Source organism: Amphiura filiformis, chromosome 13, assembly GCF_039555335.1.
Source record: "Amphiura filiformis chromosome 13, Afil_fr2py, whole genome shotgun sequence".
Taxonomy (NCBI): domain Eukaryota; kingdom Metazoa; phylum Echinodermata; class Ophiuroidea; order Amphilepidida; family Amphiuridae; genus Amphiura; species Amphiura filiformis.
In genome coordinates this window covers 66370783-66389992 of record NC_092640.1, presented here as the reverse complement: position 1 = coordinate 66389992, position 19210 = coordinate 66370783, and the positions used below count along the sequence as shown (strand labels likewise).

General features: G+C 38.5%; 1 protein-coding gene across 1 annotated transcript in view; it reads right to left on the bottom strand.

The window, feature by feature from the left end:
- Positions 1-19210, bottom strand: part of LOC140167856 (xanthine dehydrogenase/oxidase-like) — a 55405-nt gene that overhangs the window by 681 nt on the left and 35514 nt on the right. Inside the window, exons 21-27 of the mRNA XM_072191147.1 lie at positions 15788-16009; positions 15302-15432; positions 13092-13266; positions 10985-11176; positions 10590-10741; positions 9983-10064; positions 7784-8008 (exon numbers count right to left, since the gene is read on the bottom strand). Coding sequence (XP_072047248.1) covers positions 7784-8008; positions 9983-10064; positions 10590-10741; positions 10985-11176; positions 13092-13266; positions 15302-15432; positions 15788-16009 — 1179 coding nt within the window. The remainder of the gene's footprint in view (positions 1-7783; positions 8009-9982; positions 10065-10589; positions 10742-10984; positions 11177-13091; positions 13267-15301; positions 15433-15787; positions 16010-19210) is intronic.

Sequence of the window (19210 nt, the reverse complement as noted above, 5' to 3'; positions counted from 1 at the left end):
AAAGCCGACGATTAATTGAAAATTTTGACCTTTCGTATTGAAGATATGGATTTTTTCCCCAAAAAACCAAAAAAAATTAGATCTTTTAGGTCTTCAATATGAAGGGTCAAAATGTTCAAGTGATCGTTAGCTTTTCCTCCCAGCCACATTGTTACGAGTCGTATTTGACTCAAGGCCAAAATCACCTTTTTCCCGAACTCACACAAATGCACAACACAAATACACTGTTTGTTTAAGCTAACAAAATCTAAGTCTTTATTTGAAAATAGAGTATGCTTGGTACATATAACAACAATATACACTAAAATCACACAATCATTTTTTATCTATTTTGTACTTAACCAGCGGTCTTCTTGTTGGTGATTCTAGAGTTCTTGCAATGTTCTGGACGACTGATGTAATATATCCTTATTCACTTGTCCTCATGTAAAATCAGCGAAGTCCATAGTACACTTGCATTTATAAATCCTTATGCGTAGAAAATCCTCATACTAAAATGATGATGCTTCCTCCAATCTCCTTTGCGCTGCTATCTCCACAAATATATCTCCTATGCGCTGCTTTCTCCACAAATATGTCTCCTTGCGCTGCTTTCTCCAAAAATGGTGTTTCTTTCACCAACCACTCTTTTTCCAGGGAACAGGTTTCTTTAACACAGCTCCGCTGTTTTTTGACAGATGCGTTGCCTTCACAAACCCAGCAAACTCCAGCAATTTGACAGAAGAACTTTTAATCCTTTGATGAGGAAGAGCACTTTTGTGTGCTCGCTGTCTTCTTCGTTTGTATTAAAACTAGCTCAATTATTGGCTATATAAACTGGTTAAAATGTACTTCTTTTTTGAAGCACGAAGACCATCACACACATGTGGAGTTTTCAATCTCACATGACATTCTGTAAAGTCCCAACAAAAGCCTTCAGCTTTTTATATCAGTACTCATGCAAAAACCCATCATCTATTAATAAACCATTACTTCAATCACATTTTCACAACATTGCTGCAATCTTGGGATTTCCCAAGATTAATTATACACATTCACCTTTCACATTACATCACTTCCTGGGTTTTTTTCTGTCTTTTTTGCAATATACTGAACTGGGAATTTCCAAGTTCCAAACATAGATCTGACTTTGTTTACAATAATTTGGGGGAATTCCAAAATACAAGGGGTTTCCCATCTCATGAAATTCTTTCCGCTTGTAAACAAAGTTAAATAATTAAATTAAATCAAATTACTCAGGGCACATCACACCCTCCCCCTTAAAAGAAGAAAGTTCGAATGTAATGAAAACTTTCTTAAATGCTTTCTTCTTTTACATCAACTTCAACATATTATCATCTTTGAGTATTTTGAGTTAAAACTCATCATACACAGTGACTACTTGTCACACAAGTTCCCTTTTAAAAGGAATTTTTGTTTATCAGCCCCTTTTATGCAATTCTGGACAGGGCATCAGCCATTACATTGTCTTTTCCCTTAATATGTTTGATGTCCAGATTGTACTCTTGCAAGGTCAAACTCCACCTCACCAGTCTTTGGTTTTTGTTCTTCATCCTGTTGATGAAGGTGAGGGATTGTGATCTGTGAAAACAAGCACAGGGTATACTGTGGTACCCAAATACATCAAAATGTAGCAATGCTAATAGCAATGCTAGACACTCCTTCTCAATTGTGGAGTAATTTCTCTTGTGCTTGTTGAATTTCCTTGAAAAGTAACAAATGGGGTGATCTATTTGATCTTCACACTTGCATCACAACACCTCCACAGCCTATGTCACTGGCATCAACAGTCAACTTGAACTGCTTCTGAAAATCAGGTGCAGTTAGCACTGGTGAACTCATGAGTATAGATTTGACTCTGTGAAAAGCATTTTCACACTGTTCTGACCAAATGAATTTTGCATCTTTCTTCAACAAATCAGTCAAAGGACTTGCTATCTCTGAAAAGTTTGGACAGAACTTTCTATAATAGCCAACCATTCCTAGAAATCTCATGAGTGCCTTCTTGTTTACAGGTGTGGGGTATTGCTCAATTGCTTCAACTTTGGCTTTGATAGGTTTCACCTGACCTTGACCTACAACATATCCTAAGTATGTGACTGTGGCATGGCAAAACTCACTTTTTACCAGATTGACTGTCAACTGTACTTTAGACAGCTTCTCAAACAATTGATGGAGTTGTTCCATGTGTTGTTCCCAAGTTTGACTGTAAACAATCAAATCATCTACATACGCTTCACATCCCTCTATGTCTGACACAATTTGGTTCACCATTCTCTGAAAGGTTGCGGGTGCGTTTTCAACCCAAATGGCATAACTTTGTATTGGTAAAGACCAAATGGTGTACAAAAGGCAGAAATCTCTTTGGCACTGTCTGTGAGTGGAACCTGCCAGTACCCTTTCAAAAGATCAAATTTGCTAACAAATTTTGCATTCCCAATTTTGTCTATGCAATCATCAATTCTTGGAATCGGGTACGAGTCTGTCTTTGAATGAACATTTGCAGCTCTCATGTTCATGCGACCAATCGGTATGAACCATCAGGCTTGGGAACAAGAATGCATGGTGAACTCCACTCACTACTACTTGGTTCTATGATATCATTGTCTAGCATGTAATTGATCTCATTTTTGAGATGTTCCATTTTCAATGGATTGACTCTGTAAGGATGCTGCTTAATTGGTTTAGTATCACCAACATCTACATCATGAAATGCAGCATTTGTTCTACTTGGCGTATCAGGAAATATATTGTCAAATTTGAGAATCAAATTTGCAATTTGACTTTGTTGATCTTGAGAAAGATGACCTAACTTTGAGTCCAAATTAGTGAGCACATCAGAATTGTTCAATTTTACATTATACTCTTTGTGCTCCAGCTCTTTATCCTGGTCAAATGTGACATCAGAATTGTCATCTTTACTCTTGTCTACATTGGCGCTTTTGTCTACATTATCAGCATGTTTTACTGTACACACAGGTTTTGAAATGCCACTGTCACTTCTTTCAACATACTCTTTGAGCATATTTATGTGGCATAACTGCCTGCTCTTGCGCCTACCAGGAGTCTTGATAATATAATCTACTTCACCCACTTTTGACTCTACTTCACATGGGCCATGATATCTGGCTTGTAATGGGTGTCCTGGAATTGGAAACAGTACTAGAACTTTGTCACCTGGTTTGAACACTCTCTCTTTGGCATGTTTATCATACCATTGTTTCATTTTGGCCTGACCCTGTTTCAAGTTTTCTTTGGCAATATCAGTTACTCTGTTAAGCCTATGCTTAAAATTGGAGACATAATCCAACAAATTGATATCTGATTTCTCATTGAGCCACTTTTCTTTCAACAACTTGAAGTGCCCGCGCACTGTGTGTCCAAACACTAACTCAAAAGGACTAAATCCCAAAGTTTCCTGAACAGCTTCCCTAGCAGCAAACAACAACAAGTGTACTCCCTCATCCCAGTCCCTCTGAAATTCCAAACAATATGTCCTGATCATGTTTTTCAATGTTTGGTGGAACCTTTCTAGTGCACCTTGTGATTCTGGATGGTATGCACTTGAGGTATACTGTTCTATACCTAATTGATACATGACCTGCTGAAATACTCCAGAAGTAAAGTTTGATCCTTGGTCTGACTGTATGGACTTGGGGAGCCCCACAAATGTGAAGAACTTGGTTAAAGCTTTCACTATTGTCACTGCTTTAATATTTCTCAAGGGTATGGCTTCAGGAAAGCGTGTTGACGCCAAGCATTAATTGTCAGAAGGTATTGATTACCTGACTTAGTCTTTGGTAGGGGCCTACACAATCAATAATAACCCTACTAAATGGTTCATCAAAGGCTGGAATTGGCTTTAATGGAGCAGGAGGTATTTTCTGATTTGGCTTCCCTACTACTTGGCATATGTGACATGTTTTGCAATATTCAGAAACATCTTTTCTGAGAGTGGGCCACCAGAAATGTCTCAGAATTCTTTCATGAGTTTTCTTAACACCCAAATACCCTGCCATGGGACTATCATGTGCTATGTTAATAACTTCAGTGTGGTAGACTTTTGGTACCACAATTTGGTGCACTACCTTCCACTCTTCATCGGCAGGCACATCAGGTGGGCGCCATTTTCTCATTAGCACTCCATCTTGTTTGTAAAACAGACAGAATTTTGTTCTGCTTCCTCTAGGTTCAATGCCCTTTGATTGATCTCTTTGAGTTCTGGGTCATTTTGTTGCTCCAGAATCAGCTTGTCATGACTTAATGGGTCTTTCATGGTTTCCCCAATTTGTTCATGCTCAGAGGCTGTGTCACTTTTAGGGGTATTTTTATCCCCAGGAGAAGGAAGTTTATCTTCTTTCTCATTCAACTTTGACACAAATGTGTCTTCCAAATTGTAGTCTAAGTCATCAATTTGGTTGTCCTCAATTGTTTCTAATGAGGCCTTCTTACTCATTGCCCGTGTCACTGCACATGCAGGAAATATCTCCTCTTCCTCACTATTATCATCCTGTATACAGGGCTTATCTGTGACTATTGGGTCAGGAAAAACCTTCCCCCTGCCAAATCATTTCCTAGCAACATGGACACTCCTTTGACTGGCAATTCATGTCTAACTCCTATGGTTACATGACCAGAAACTAAGTCAGATGTCAAGTTAATTTTGTGGAGAGGTACACTAATTATTTCCATCCCAATACCCTGGATCAAAGCATTACCTGCTGAACTATCCTCATTAAAGGGCAAAGTTCCTTCCAGAATCATAGACCGTGCACAACACGTATCTCGCACAATCTTGATGGGCTTTGGACTACCATTCTCACCAAGTGATACTACTCCCTCTAACACAAATGGTTCAAATTCTTCACACACCTTGTCTGTCTCACCTCCCCTTTGTGGGAATTCTTGTTTCTTGATTTGACTGACTTGTTTCTTTGACTCAAGTGACACTGCACATCCTACAGTATTACTAGCAGTTTGCTGCTGTTTTTGTGCGTCTTGTCTGCCTTTTAAGAAATAACACTGGGTCATCGTATGCCCTGGTCTCTTACAATGAGTACAAGTTACTTTGGCTTTAAATTCAATCCCAAATTTTGCTCTGTTACCTGAACTCCCTGGGGTCCCTCTAGCACCAGCACTATGCTGTGAATTAGACTGAGATCTCCCTTCTTGTGTACCACCCTGATTTGTTCTAGGTTGATTATGGCTGAACCTGTTTGAATAACTTCTGTTATGACCAAATCTACTCCCATTCAATTTGTGAGTTAAACCATAGTCGTCCGCCATTGTCGCTGCCTCATTTAGCGTTTTAATTTTGCTAGCGCTTTCATCCAAATGGGTTTTAATGTCAACGTGGACACATTTCTTGAACTCTTCTATAAGAACCAATTGCTTAAGTTGGCCGAAATCATCTTTGACTTCTTTTGAACCAAGCCACCTGTCAAACATTTGTTCTTTTACTCTAGCAAATTCTACATGCGTTGATCTGCTTGCTTTCTTGAATCTCTGAACTTTTGTCTGTATGCTTCAGGCACCAGGTCATAGGCCATAAGGACTGCTTGTTTGACTTCTTCATAATTATTACACTTCTCTATTGGTAGAGCTGAGTAAGTTTCCTGGCCTTCCCCACAAAACTACTTTGTAACAGTAGGGTCCAATGCTCTGGAGGCCATTTCAAATTTGTAGCTACCTTTTCAAAATGTTGAAAGTACTCGTCAACTTCTTTCTCTTTGAATTTAGGCACAAGCTTTACATACTTTGTAACATCAAACCCTGACTTTGACTTTGAGGAGAAACTTGATGAGTATTTGTCACCTAGCTTAGCCAACTTCTCTTGTTCAAACTCAATTTCTTTTTCTTTCAAATGTGCTTCCAGCGCCATCTTTTCATGGCGCGCTTTGTCTTCCATTGCCATTTTCTGTTTCTCCATATCTAATCTTTCTTGTCTTTCTTGTTTTTCATTCTCTAACTTGATAATTTCCAGTTTTTCTTTTTGATCCATTTCCATTTTCTTTTGGTCCATTTCCATTTTCCTCAATTCTAATTGAATTTCCAACTCTTTCAACTTAAATGCTGAGTCCCCACCAATTTCTACTTCAAGTTTCTCTTCCAAATAGGATTCATCAAAATATCTTCCCCGACCAAAACATCTATCAAGGCATTTTTGATTATTTGCTTTCTTGTAGCTTGCTTTACTTTCAAGTCATAATGTTGGGCAAATGCCAATAAATCAGGCTTCTTCAACTCATCAAACTTCTCCCAATTTATAGTTTCAAGAAACTCTTCTGCTTTGAACTCTGCCATACTGTACTTTCACTTTTAAGACTCAGTAATTTAATGTCAACTTTTTTACAGTGTTTTTCCCGGACGCGAGCCCCCAATTTTGTTACGAGCCGTACTTGACTCAAGGCCAAAATCACCTTTTTCCCGAACTCACACAAATGCACAACACAAATACACTGTTTGTTTAAGCTAACAAAATCTAAGTCTATATAAACTGGTTAAAATGTACTTCTTTTTTTGAAGCACGAAGACCATCACACACATGTGGAGTTTTCAATCTCACATGACATTCTGTAAAGTCCCAACAAAAGCCTTCAGCTTTTTATATCAGTACTCATGCAAAAACCCATCATCTATTAATAAACCATTACTTCAATCACATTTTCACAACATTGCTGCAATCTTGGGATTTCCCAAGATTAATTATACACATTCACCTTTCACATTACATCACTTCCTGGGGTTTTTTCCTGACTATGGTGCAATATACTGAACTGGGAATTTCCAAGTTCCAAACATAGATCTGACTTTGTTTACAATAATTTGGGGGAATTCCAAAATACAAGGGGGTTTCCCATCTCATGAAATTCTTTCCGCTTGTAAACAAAGTTAAATAATTAAATTAAATCAAATTACTCAGGGCACATCACAACATACACTTTAAGAATATATCATTAGATTAATCAAATTTACTTCGAGGACTGTTATATATCAAAAATGTGAAAAATATCAAATTTTAATAATTTGTCATAAAATGTGTATTATATCGTGCATTTCAAAAAATGAAAATTATTTGATATCAGAAAGACATTCTTCGTATTCAGAATGCAATTCGATATGTCTGATGTGCTCTCATGTCCCACAAAAAATACTGTCGAAACGCTTATTCCAGATCCCTTAGAGCTATGGGGGATTTTTGAATGTCGTTTTTAAGACATGACTTAAAAATTCTTCCATTGTCCTATAGCTACAACACAACAAATTAAGCTGATTCCAATTAGATGTGTGTAATAAATATTACAAATATGCCAAAATAACAGGTTTGAAAAAAAAAAAAATCATTTAAAAGATCATAATTATATACATTATGACGACTTTAATTAAGCACATATTCAAGTGGCAAAGGTCACTGATGACCTTATTTGCTTTATGTATTTTCAGCTGATGAACTAAAGCATTTTATTCTTCTTAAAATTTCTGGTGTTGAGCTCATAACGTACCCCAATGGGATCACAACAACTACTTGTTGGGAACATTTGTCGTAACTATCCCATGCAGGTGTCAACTGCAGATGACAAGTTTCAAATTTGTTTTAAAAATTCAAATATTTCAGAAACTTAAATTTGCATTTCTATATTTGGAATCAGCAAAAAAATGCACTAAAATGAGTACAGACAAGCCTAGTATTGGTTCAGAGGTTCTTAAGATATCTTTTACAAAAAATCTCAAAACTTGGGACATTTTATATTGAAGCCTACTGTCTAGTAAGCTTTAGCCTTACCTTCACTGCCATTCCAAATATATCACTAGTACTGCTAGCCGCTGTATCCGTTGGATTTGGTGTGATGTCTGTGTTGGTCTCCTTGATGTGAATGTGATCTACCGACACTCCCAGCACACGACTGGCTATCTGTATCATCTTAGTGAAGAGACCCTGACCACACTCTGCACCACCGATGTGGATTAGAATGGATCCATCTATGTATGCATTCACTAGGGCACCAGCCTAAATATGGGTAATAAGAAAACAAACACATGTTCATGTATTCCCCTGACCACACTCTGCACCACCAATGTGGATTAGAATGGATCCATCTATGTATGCATTCACTAGGGCACCAGCCTAAATATGTGTAATAAGAAAACAAACACATGTTATGTATTTCCTTGACCAAATTTTGCACCACCAATGTGGATTAGAATGGATCCATCAATGTATGCGTTCACTAGGGCACCGGCCTAAATATGTGTAATAAGAGAACAAACACATGTTATGTATTTCCCTGACCAAATTCTGCACCACCGGTGTGGATTAGAATGGATCCATCTATGTATGCGTTCATAGGGCACCAGCCTATCATATGTGATAAGAAAACAAACACATGTTATATATTCCCCTGACCACACTCTGCACCACCAATGTGGATTAGAATGAATCCATCTATGTATGCATTCACTAGGGCACCAGCCTAAATATGGGTAATAAGAAAACAAACACATGTTTATGTATTCCCCTGACCACACTCTGCACCACCAATGTGGATTAGAATGGATCCAGCCTAAATATGGGTAATAAAACAAACACATGTTATGTATTCCCCTGACCACACTCTGCACCAATGATGTGGACTAGAATGGATCCATCTATGTATGCGTTTACTATAGGGCACCAGCCTAAATATGTGTGAGAAGATATTTATTTATAAGAAACCAAACACATGTAATGTATTCACATACAATTCACTTGGATTATATTAACTTTTATATATGAACACTACAGCTGAAAATGCATAAAAACACTCCCAACAATGGGCAATTCCAGTTGAAATCCATACACCCCTTATGGAAGACTTGACACCCATGGGGGGACTTAAATTATGTGATGGACACCATGCTCATGTATGGACTCTCGAAACGCACCCTAAATGAGTATTACTCAGCGTGTGCAAAACATACCCTAAACAAGTATTTTGCTATTTTTTTAACACTAAGAAAGTAAAAATTCATGTTCAGGTTCTTGTTTAATATAAGTAGTCTGATGTTTCTTAATGTTTTACCCTCACGATTTGTTCTGATAGAAGCCAAACATAGCCTATTTCACCCTTTTTTATTTTGCCATTAAACTTTGGTACCCTAAAAAGGCCTAAGCAAGTACTTTGCTTGGAAAAGTATACCCTTTTTCCTGCGTTTTTGACACCCTAAACAGGTACAGCGCTGTACTTGCCTAATGCTGAAAAACAACCCTTTTTACTTGTTTTTTTACACGAGCATGGTGTCCACCTTGAAATACAAGTGCCCCCGGGCTTGATCTTAGGGTTACCTGAATGGGCGACTCTATTTTTTGAAATCTACACCTCCTATGTGGGAGATTAAGGTTATGTCTTCCATAGGGGTGTATGGATTTCAACTGGTATAGCACAACACACAATCAGATTACACTGCCCCTACTTTTGCTTTCTTTCGTGTATGATGCACTGTTCTCAACAAAATCAAAAGGTTTCAGAAACCTGGGTCAGAAAGGAGTGGCGTATTGCACAAGTGCTTCACTTGTAAGATTTGTAGTAAATGTTTTGTCCAGGAGAATTCGAAATGAGCTATATTTTTCACCTGTGCATATTTATATCCGACTGATCCAATTGATTTAATTGATACATTATTCCGTTGCACAGTCAACCATCTGAAATGAGATTCTTCTTGCAAAGTGTGTGTGCATTGTTTGTTTGCATGCCTGTCATACACATTCTTTAACCACTATTTATGCCATGTGAAAAAATTCTGACCAGTGCATTTTTTTAAATGTGTGTAAGCAAGAACAAAAAATATGCACTTTGGCACATGCGTTTGCATGGAGAACTTGGTTTCAGAAGCAAGATGGTAGACCAGTGCAAAGGATGAATACTGGATTGGCTCAAAGTTGACAGCATGCATAGCAGCTGCGGACAAGGGGAAAATTTCCATCAAAAGATAAGCTTCTTTTTACCTGGTGGAAATGGATTGGATAGGCTCCGGTATTGAATTTGAGTGGATGGATTGCAAGACCTCTCTTCCTCCAACGATTCTGACTGCAAAGGAAAGAAAATTGCACATTGAATTAAGGTATAGTCAGTGATTTGCCGCTGCAGAACACCCTCAAATTTGTGCACATTCAGATTATTACATTTTTGGACAATATAGAACATAATAGAATAAAACAATTTGGTAAACTATAAAACTATAGATCTGGCCCATGGGGGCCAATGAGGCATTTTTGAAAATTAAGTTACTGTAATTATTACATTAAACATACAATAGGCTATCATTGACTGCAAACACCAAAGGTCTAGCATACTTGGTTTTAAAGTTAGTAAGTTTTTTGATGTCTATTTTCTTATGTATTTTATTATTTTTTTTTTACTCCATATTTTTATCTCAGTTTCAAATTTGTTGTCTTTGGCCCCCATGGACCATATTGTGTCACATTTTGCAAAATTGCGCTTAATTCTTTATCAGAAATTACCTCATTTTGGGGGAAATTTTGCATGAGCATGTCTAGCTCCCAGCGGACACACAGAGTGCGACGGCCAGGGAGTGACCATGACCTTAATTACCTGTTATAGGCGTCTACCTCCCTGCGGCGTACAACATATTCACTCCTCTCCTTGCACTCTTGCCAGCAAGTCCGGAAATTGTCAAAATCTTCGATTGGTAGACCAAAATATGTCAATGGTATGTCTTCTGTGTGCATGTTGGTCTCTCGCACCTGTTTGAAGCATACATACATCATCATCATCATCACTTTATTTCATTCAAATCAAACATACAAAAAATAAAGACACAGAATTTGAATGAGGAGATGCTCACAAGGCCAAGAAGCCTGAAGCTAGCACCCAGTGTTCAGAACATTTAAATTGCGAAAATTAATACAGCTAACATATCCTGCTATAGGCCTAAATAACTGCGCTTTTTAAATTTTTATATAGTGCCCTTTCGTTAATACACTCACCTGGACCTGTGGCAATCCACATTTGACAGCCACATCAGATACAATACTCTCAATCAGGTACATGTTTTCAATGGAAGCAAACGCTCTCATTGGTGAGATGGCTGGTAGATTGGTCTTGTACATGATACCCTTCACTCGCATGTTGTCAATGGAGTACACATTGTCTAGGATGAATAGCAGTTCTGCTAACAGCTGAATAATTCAAAATCGTAATTAAATATATTAGAAATTGTAAAACAGCCCATTAGTCTGAAAAGCCATTTGTCCAAAAAGAGCTTAAGTTAGGGTTTAGGGTATTTTATGTTAGGATTAGGGCTAGGGATAAGGTTAGGGTTAGCATTTAGGGTTAATGTTACTGTTAGGGTTAGGACAGGGTTAGGGTATAAATGTTAGGATTAAACTTATGGTTAGGTTTTAGGTTATGATTGTTTAGGGCTAGGAATAAGGCTTAAGGTGGCTGTGTACTCTCAGACATGCATGTAGTAAAAGTGCAATAACTTTGTAATTATTCACGCAAGACATATAAAAGTATACAATTTTATAAAGGCAAGACATCAATGAATCTCAATATAAATACAGATTTGGTGTAAAAACAAAAATTATGAAGAAAATCACAAAGAAGTGATTTTTTGTCAATTTTGTTCGGTACATCATAACAAAAAACACTCTTTCCAAAAAATTTTTGTTTTGTTTTTCTTAATCTTGAAGCACCATTCCAAAAACCATTTGTTTAGTTTTTTGATATTGGCCTTATTTTTTGAGATATTGACCATATAAGGCATCAAAGTGAACTTTTTAAAATTCACAAATGCCTATTTGCACAATATGATGCCTAAAATCGGAAATAGACAAAAATATAAAAAATGAGAAAACGGTTTCTTGAGTCGATCATGCTTTTTATGATGAGCATAATTGCTTACCTATTAGATGCTGTATTTATTGAGTTATCGTGTACCCCAGCATAATTTAATATAGAATTTAATATAGAATCTAGCCCTAATCTGACCCTATTATCCTAACCCTAAAACAGGGCTGTCAACTTTTTGGAATCTCTTGGCCTGAGATATTGTCTAAAATCATAAAGTTTATTAAAAGTGTGTTTTCGTTGCATCAGCGCTGCCTGTCGCGCTTGCAGGAGGGTGTCTGAGGGACATAACATGCTCAATCTGAGGCTATTGGCAGACGTGTTGATACTAAGTTTTACTCAGGGCAGTGCGTGTATTGTTATAGAGGGCCATACTACTGTACAGGCTGTACATGTATGCGTTGTAATGTACAAAAAGTAGTCTAGGTTCGTAACAGTACCTCTACTGAGGGGATGTACCCCCTCAGCCATGGAAAAATGTCTAAAATGAAAGTCCTAATGAAGATATTTGGTGTACCATTTTTACACTATTAAGTATTATTGGTTATTTTTACGATGCATAAGATTTTACTACTTTGGCAGCTCTTGGCATGAGATTTACTACATTGATGTGAGATTTTACTACCTTGGCGTGAAAGCATGAGAAAGTGCCTGAATGCACAAGTCTCACACTAGATGCATGAGAGTTAACAGCACTGCCTAAAACCTAGCCCTAATTCAAATATCTTGGAAAGTTGGAATCATTTTAGTTACTGTTTTGCCAAAAGTTATAACTACAAACAAACAGGATTTCTAGAAAAAGTAGGGGCTACAACCAATATGTAGCAGAGCTCAGATTCCATAACCTCATATATCCAAATACTAAGTTGCCCATATTGAACTGTATTGCTATAAAAACAAGGACGTCTGAAATGATGTTATTTGACATATCGAGGACCAAGATGGCGGAATTTTGTGAGCTGTGTATGATACACAGTAGCAACCTACCTCAGAGGTTGGTATTATCAATTCACAAAATTACATCATCAGTAAAATGCAATTGGCATGCATTTGCACTGCGATCTACTGCAGATCTCTGTGAACTGAGGACGGTGCTCTTTTGCAGGTAGGTCCACGTTTTAAATGTGAAAAGTCCTGTGTGTGTTCTCGTTCACAGGCAAACATTGATGCACCCCACCACACATGCCCCCAACATGTTAACCACTAGCTCACTACCCTCCTCCCCCACTTCCCAAGTCTTACCCCAGATGCAACACTATCCGGAATGCCACAATTAGAGTTGACAGTCAAGTCCAAAGCCTTTATCTTCCCTGTATCATCGCATCCTACTTTGTACTGGGCTAGGTTCGATTCCCTGTGTCCTGTCAGACGCATATCTTCACTTCGATTCAAACACATCCTCAGTGATCTTCTCGTCCTATGTACAACAATGGGAAATGAATATTGTAAGTGGAGACAATAATTATACAGTCTGATTAAGGGAAGGCAGCCAAAATGGTTCACTGCGCTCAGCCAAGCTTTGCTGCCTTCGGTAACGCATTCTAGCGAAAATGTACCCGGCTTTTAGCCCAAACCCATAAAAACCTGTAGAAAAGATGCAGGCTTCGCTGAATTAACCGGACCGCTCCGATACCACCGTTATCTATTTTATGACCATGCAGGAATTGACAGCCCCTTGGCATCTAATGGACTTTCTATTGACAGCAGACAATGTCATCGCCCCGATATCTTCATGGTAGAAATCGCCATGGAAGGTTGAATCCACAGCCACGCATGGCCATTTTATTCCGACCTTATGAGACGCATAATTAGCCAAGTGACCGTACTAAGGCTACTGACAATAGCCGGGGTAATTGATTTCTCGATGTGTGAGTAAGCTTGTATACAACATTGCGGTCAATGGTCATACTGCCTCCACTGGAGTAGTGAGTGCAACTATAGCCTGCGCGCTGTAGTCCATACAGGACCAACGCAATATAAAATTAGAATTTTGGTCAGATTTTGAGTTCAAGACGCACAGCCTTTTCTCAAGACGCAAGCTAACAACTATCATATCTGTTCAACACATATTTTCAAGTGTATGAGACCAGATCTGGTTTCTTGAGACGAAATCATTTACGGGAGATATTCATCATTTTCTACCCCGGTATCCGAAGATTTTCGTCTGATATCAAAATCATGCATAGCAATTCATGTGTATCGATCCTGGGTATTTATTTTAGTATCTCTGCTGCACCAAATAATTATTAGCCAGGCGATGTCGGTGTGCAGCAGACAATGACCTCGGACATGCTTGTTTAATGACCACTTGAGCATTTGATGAGTGGGTCATTATTTACTTACTGAACACAAAGGAAATTGATTATGGTTGCGGCATCGACCAGTGTTTATAATCCTGCTCCTTGGAAGACTTTGTATACTGTTCGTGTTCACTTGTTTGTATCAAAGGCTCTGGCGAAGCTGAACTGTCAGTGAAGGCAGCCAAGCTTGGCTGAGCTCAGCAAAACATTTTAGCTGTACTCCCTAAAGGCTCAATCAGTGATTTGCTTATTCAAAAAATCATACAAAATTCAGTTTTTACACCTTTGGTAGTAGCATAGATTTGTTAACAGAGCCTGTAAGTGGTTAAGCCAAAAGCTGTGTATTAAGCCCCTGAGCACTACCTGCCGATCTAACATTCTCTCTGATTGGTCAAGTACATGATAACTTCACTTTAATCACCAATCAGAATGGAGCTTTGCAAATAAGTGGTTGAAAACTGCACCAAAGAAAAATATGTTGCTTTTTCTTTCTTTCTGCATTCCTTCCCCTCCCCCAAAGAGCCCTTGGTTCGGTTAGGGTTCAAGATACAAATTTTTGCTTCAACATCAAGCTTTCACTGAGAATTATTACTAGAGTTCTCATAAAAATCCAGGTACTCACAATTAGTAGTGACGTTTCGCAACTTACTGGCTGGTTGCTTCTTCTTGACTTAGCTGTATCCAATACTAGCACTTGCTGTAGAGTTGCCAGTTGATTTTTCTTGGATAAGCTGAGAAGTACACTATTTTGGCCTATGTATGACATACCAATATGGTAGATTTACCATAGCATTATGCATGGGAAAATTTGGAGTCTGTTCCCTTTGGGTGTAATCTATTTTATCGGCTTCTATTGGGCTATTCCATTTCAAATCCACACTACCCCTGTGGAAGATTTAGATAAAGTCTTCCACAGAGGGAGTAGGAGTTTCAAACAGAATAGACAGTTGGGTAACTTCCATTTGAAATACTCACTCCAGTTGTAAAAGATATAGGTAAAGCCGTAATACAGGGGAGTATGGCTTTCAAAATGATTAACTCTGACCAATTGCATTTGAAAACATACTCCCCCTGTGGAAGATATTTCCAAAATCTTCCACAGGGGTAGTGTGGATTTCAACTGAAATAGCCCATTATGTTACTAGTACTTACTTCTTTACAGCGACTGCACATGCCAGGTAGTGTAAAAATCTACAAGATTTGCCACCGAATCCTCCGCCAATTCGCTTTGTATGGCAGGTTATCTTATTCTGTTCAATGCCAAGAGTACCAGCCATTTCTTCCTGATAAATATACACACACATATAACAAACAATTTAAAAACAGCACTTAAGTTGAGAACATATAGAATACATTAATTAAAGCAATAAAAGCATATGAAATGTGTTGGGAATTTTGCTAGCTGCAGTATGATGCCACTCAAGGGTAAAACGAAATTGGGATTATCAAAAATGAATGAAATTTGAGAGATTGAAAAAATTACAGCATCATTTACTTAATTCACTACCCATCAAGTGTTGATAAAGACAACAGGTGTTGTTGAAGCGTACACAAGTAAGTGAACATTCTGGATCAGATACTAAGAACCTTATCTACTGAGTTTACTCTACCAATCCTGATGAATCTGTTCAAGCATACCTGTATCCTCTTAATGTACTGAAAACCCACATACACATCAATCTCGCCAACTTCCCCTGAGGGCCTCATCACACATGCTGACGGCTCCAGGTAGAAATGCTCTTGAGAGTGGGTACGAAGACTGCCCTCAAACACTATGGGACACTCGTTGAAAGCGCCCTCTGGGTCACCTTTGTGGAGGAATTTGCCTGGTCCATAGGAAGAGTTTTGCTGCATAGCATCCTGCATAGAAGAACAATAAAGTTTGCATGGTATTTTTTATCCAAATCAAGACTAAAATTTGCAATGCATTGTGGGAGAGTTTTTGGACATTTTGCAGACTGACCTATAATTAAAGACAGAGATAAAAAGAATTTATCGCATCTGATGTCACTAGTCAATTATGATCCTTGATTGGTTTACACAGGATAATAGCGCGTAAAAGGAAGACCGATCTATCTGGTGCTGATCGGAGAAAAGGAATAGCAGCAAATGGCAATAAATTACATACTTTTACAAGGCAAAAAGCAGCTTTTCTAGGCATTGTTGACATGGTGCCTTTGCGAAAGAAAGTTTCCTACTATAAAGACCTAACTTTTGAGATGGTTTGCATGTTTGAAGGTGCAAAATTAACAATAAGGCGCCCGCTTATACCGCCACGTTCAGCAAGTCATCATCACGACACTTGTAAACAAACCCAGAAATGCTCGAATTTGATTGACAGATGACGTCAGACGCGATAAATTCTTTTTATCTCTGTCTTTAATTATATCAGGAAAATTGTTTTTATGCATACAAAATAATATTTAGATGTTTTACTAGAATGATAAAAAAGAACCATGGTTATTAAATAAATAGATTACTTATCATGCTATCATGTGCATCTTAGTTGGGTGATCTAGAGCAATTCCGTGACCGTGGAGAGCGAAGGTTCGTTTCTCAATGGATTTGTCTTCTATGAAGGTTAATAAAAAAAATTAGCGGGGTGCCCCTCGCGAAAGTGTGGGCGGAATCCGTGAGAGCCGAAATCCAAAATGGTCACCGTCGGCCATTTAAAAATTATTTTTCAATGGTTTGGCCCACAATGCTGTTCAGTATGTTTTCTGGGGTTTTTGGGTCGAGGAATTCATATCTGATGTGGATTTTATGATATGACTAACTTTTGATCGTCAAATCCAAGATGGCCGCCGATTTACAGCTCAGAAAGGTTAAATTGTAACATTTATCGTATAGCCTTTATAATAGGCTCTAATTAAAGTTCTCATCATGCCAAGTTGAGTGATTGACTCTAAAAACTCTCAGTAATAATGATTTGACCTCTTTTGACCTTAAAATCCAAGATGGCCGCCGATTTTCAGCTCAGCAAAGGTCAAATTTTCACATTTGTCGTAGAGCTTTCATAATAGGCTCTAATTCAAGCTCTCAACATGCCGAGTTGAGTGATGGACACTAAAAACTACAAGTAATAATGATTTTACCTGTTCCTTACCTTCAAATCCAAGATGGCCGCCGATTTTCAGCTGAGAAAGGTAAAAATTTCAAATTCGTCGTATAGCCTTCATAATAATTATACTCTAATTAGAGCTCTGAATAGTCGTAGAGTCTTCATTAATAGCCTCTAATGAATATCCATTCTGGCACACACATAAACCCCCGAACACCTACATATACATAATATATTCACATTTGAATGAGTTTATAGTCTATATTGGTTTCAGGTCTACGTGTGTTTTGATCTGCACCCTATCAACAATGAATGAATACAGCATCACAGATATTTATATATATTAGAAAGAAACATTATTCTATGAGACTAGTGCATAGATCACATATAACCAAGGCCAGGCGATTTGGCGCTGAACTTTTTTTCCGCGCAATTCCAGCAAGAATTGGCTATTTTTTTTTCCTATGGGCAGGGATACATGATTTGCACTGAAAAAAGAGTTCCGCGCAATTCGCTATTTTTTTCCGCGCAAATCGCCTGTCCCTGCATATAACACTAGTTGCTTGTTACTTACAGGAAAATCATCCCCTAACAATGTCTACTGATATGTGGGGCAAGCCGTATCTACAGGGCCTAAGTCGCCTGATGCTATCGTCCAAGGTAAACATGGAAAATAGGAAAGTTTACAAACAAAAACGAAAAACTGGTCAGGACTTGACAAATATGGTGATTTTTACAACATTTCTTCAATATATCTCAATCTCATCTTCAGACAAGCTTGAAAAGGCTCAATATTCAAGTAAACCACCAAGTTCTGAAAGTGATGATGAGACAGAGGGGCCATTGGCACCCAAATGCCCGCGTTCATCTGTGCGTGGACCTCTCCACAAAAAAAACTAAATGTGTATGGCACATGCAGGGTGTGGACCACGGAGTAAGCTGTTCATAATCAACACACACTCAGCATAGCGCTCTTTTAAGAGCCACACAGTCCTCGTAAAAAGATGGGGAGCTGAAGGATCGTCTCATACAGCTTGTTGAGTCCACGTCAACACTGCATGTCAGATGCTTTTGCAACTTGATATCATGTACTACCATGCCTGCTTCGCTTCCACATCATGACCTGAATGCGCCATACACATTTCGTTTTGTCGTGTAGAGGCCCACACACAGATGAACGCAGGTGCTTGGTTGCCAATGGTCCCTCTGCCCCCTGGTGGTTGACTTGGACACTGAGCAATATCACTTTCTTTGATTTTATGCCAGCACTGTCAGGTCTTTTCAAGCTTGTCTGAAGATATAACATGTCTGATAAGCATGCAATGACTTCTAGTCCCACATTTCCATGAAGTAGTGTTGTAAACATAACCAAAATTGTTAAGTCCTGATTAGTATTTGGTTTTTGTTTGTTTTAACTCCGCACAATTATATATACTGAATATCCTCCGCTCTGAGAACCTTAAGGTTGTGATGCCTCGTTGTATAAGATATAAATACACATAGAGTGCTCCAGGGCTCTCCGCGACAAACCGAAATGTGTATGGCGCATTCAGGGTGTGGACACGAAGCACCCGACTAAAGCGTGGGGTATAAGCTGTTCAGAATCAACACACACTACTCAGCATGGCGCGCCTTTACGCGCCACACAGTCCGCATAGTAGATGGGGAGCTAAGGGATCGTCTTACACAGCCTCTCGAGTCAGCACTGGCGGATCCTTTTGCAAATGATATCATGTAACAACAAGCCTGTTGCTTGAAGCACGTCAAGTCACACACAATTAGAGTTAGATGGTGTAATGCATCTTCAGAATGTGTGTCTCGCAGAGCCAAGAAATTTGTTCTTTAGATATGTGGATGGATTCGATCCTTCACCGAGCATGAGATCCGTTCACGAGGCCCTCTTATTCCCTCTGTTACTCCTGTTACATTGCCTGTCATAGTATCGATCTTGATGTCATCAGTGTAGACGATAACAATGGCTGGCTTGCTGTCTGCAATCT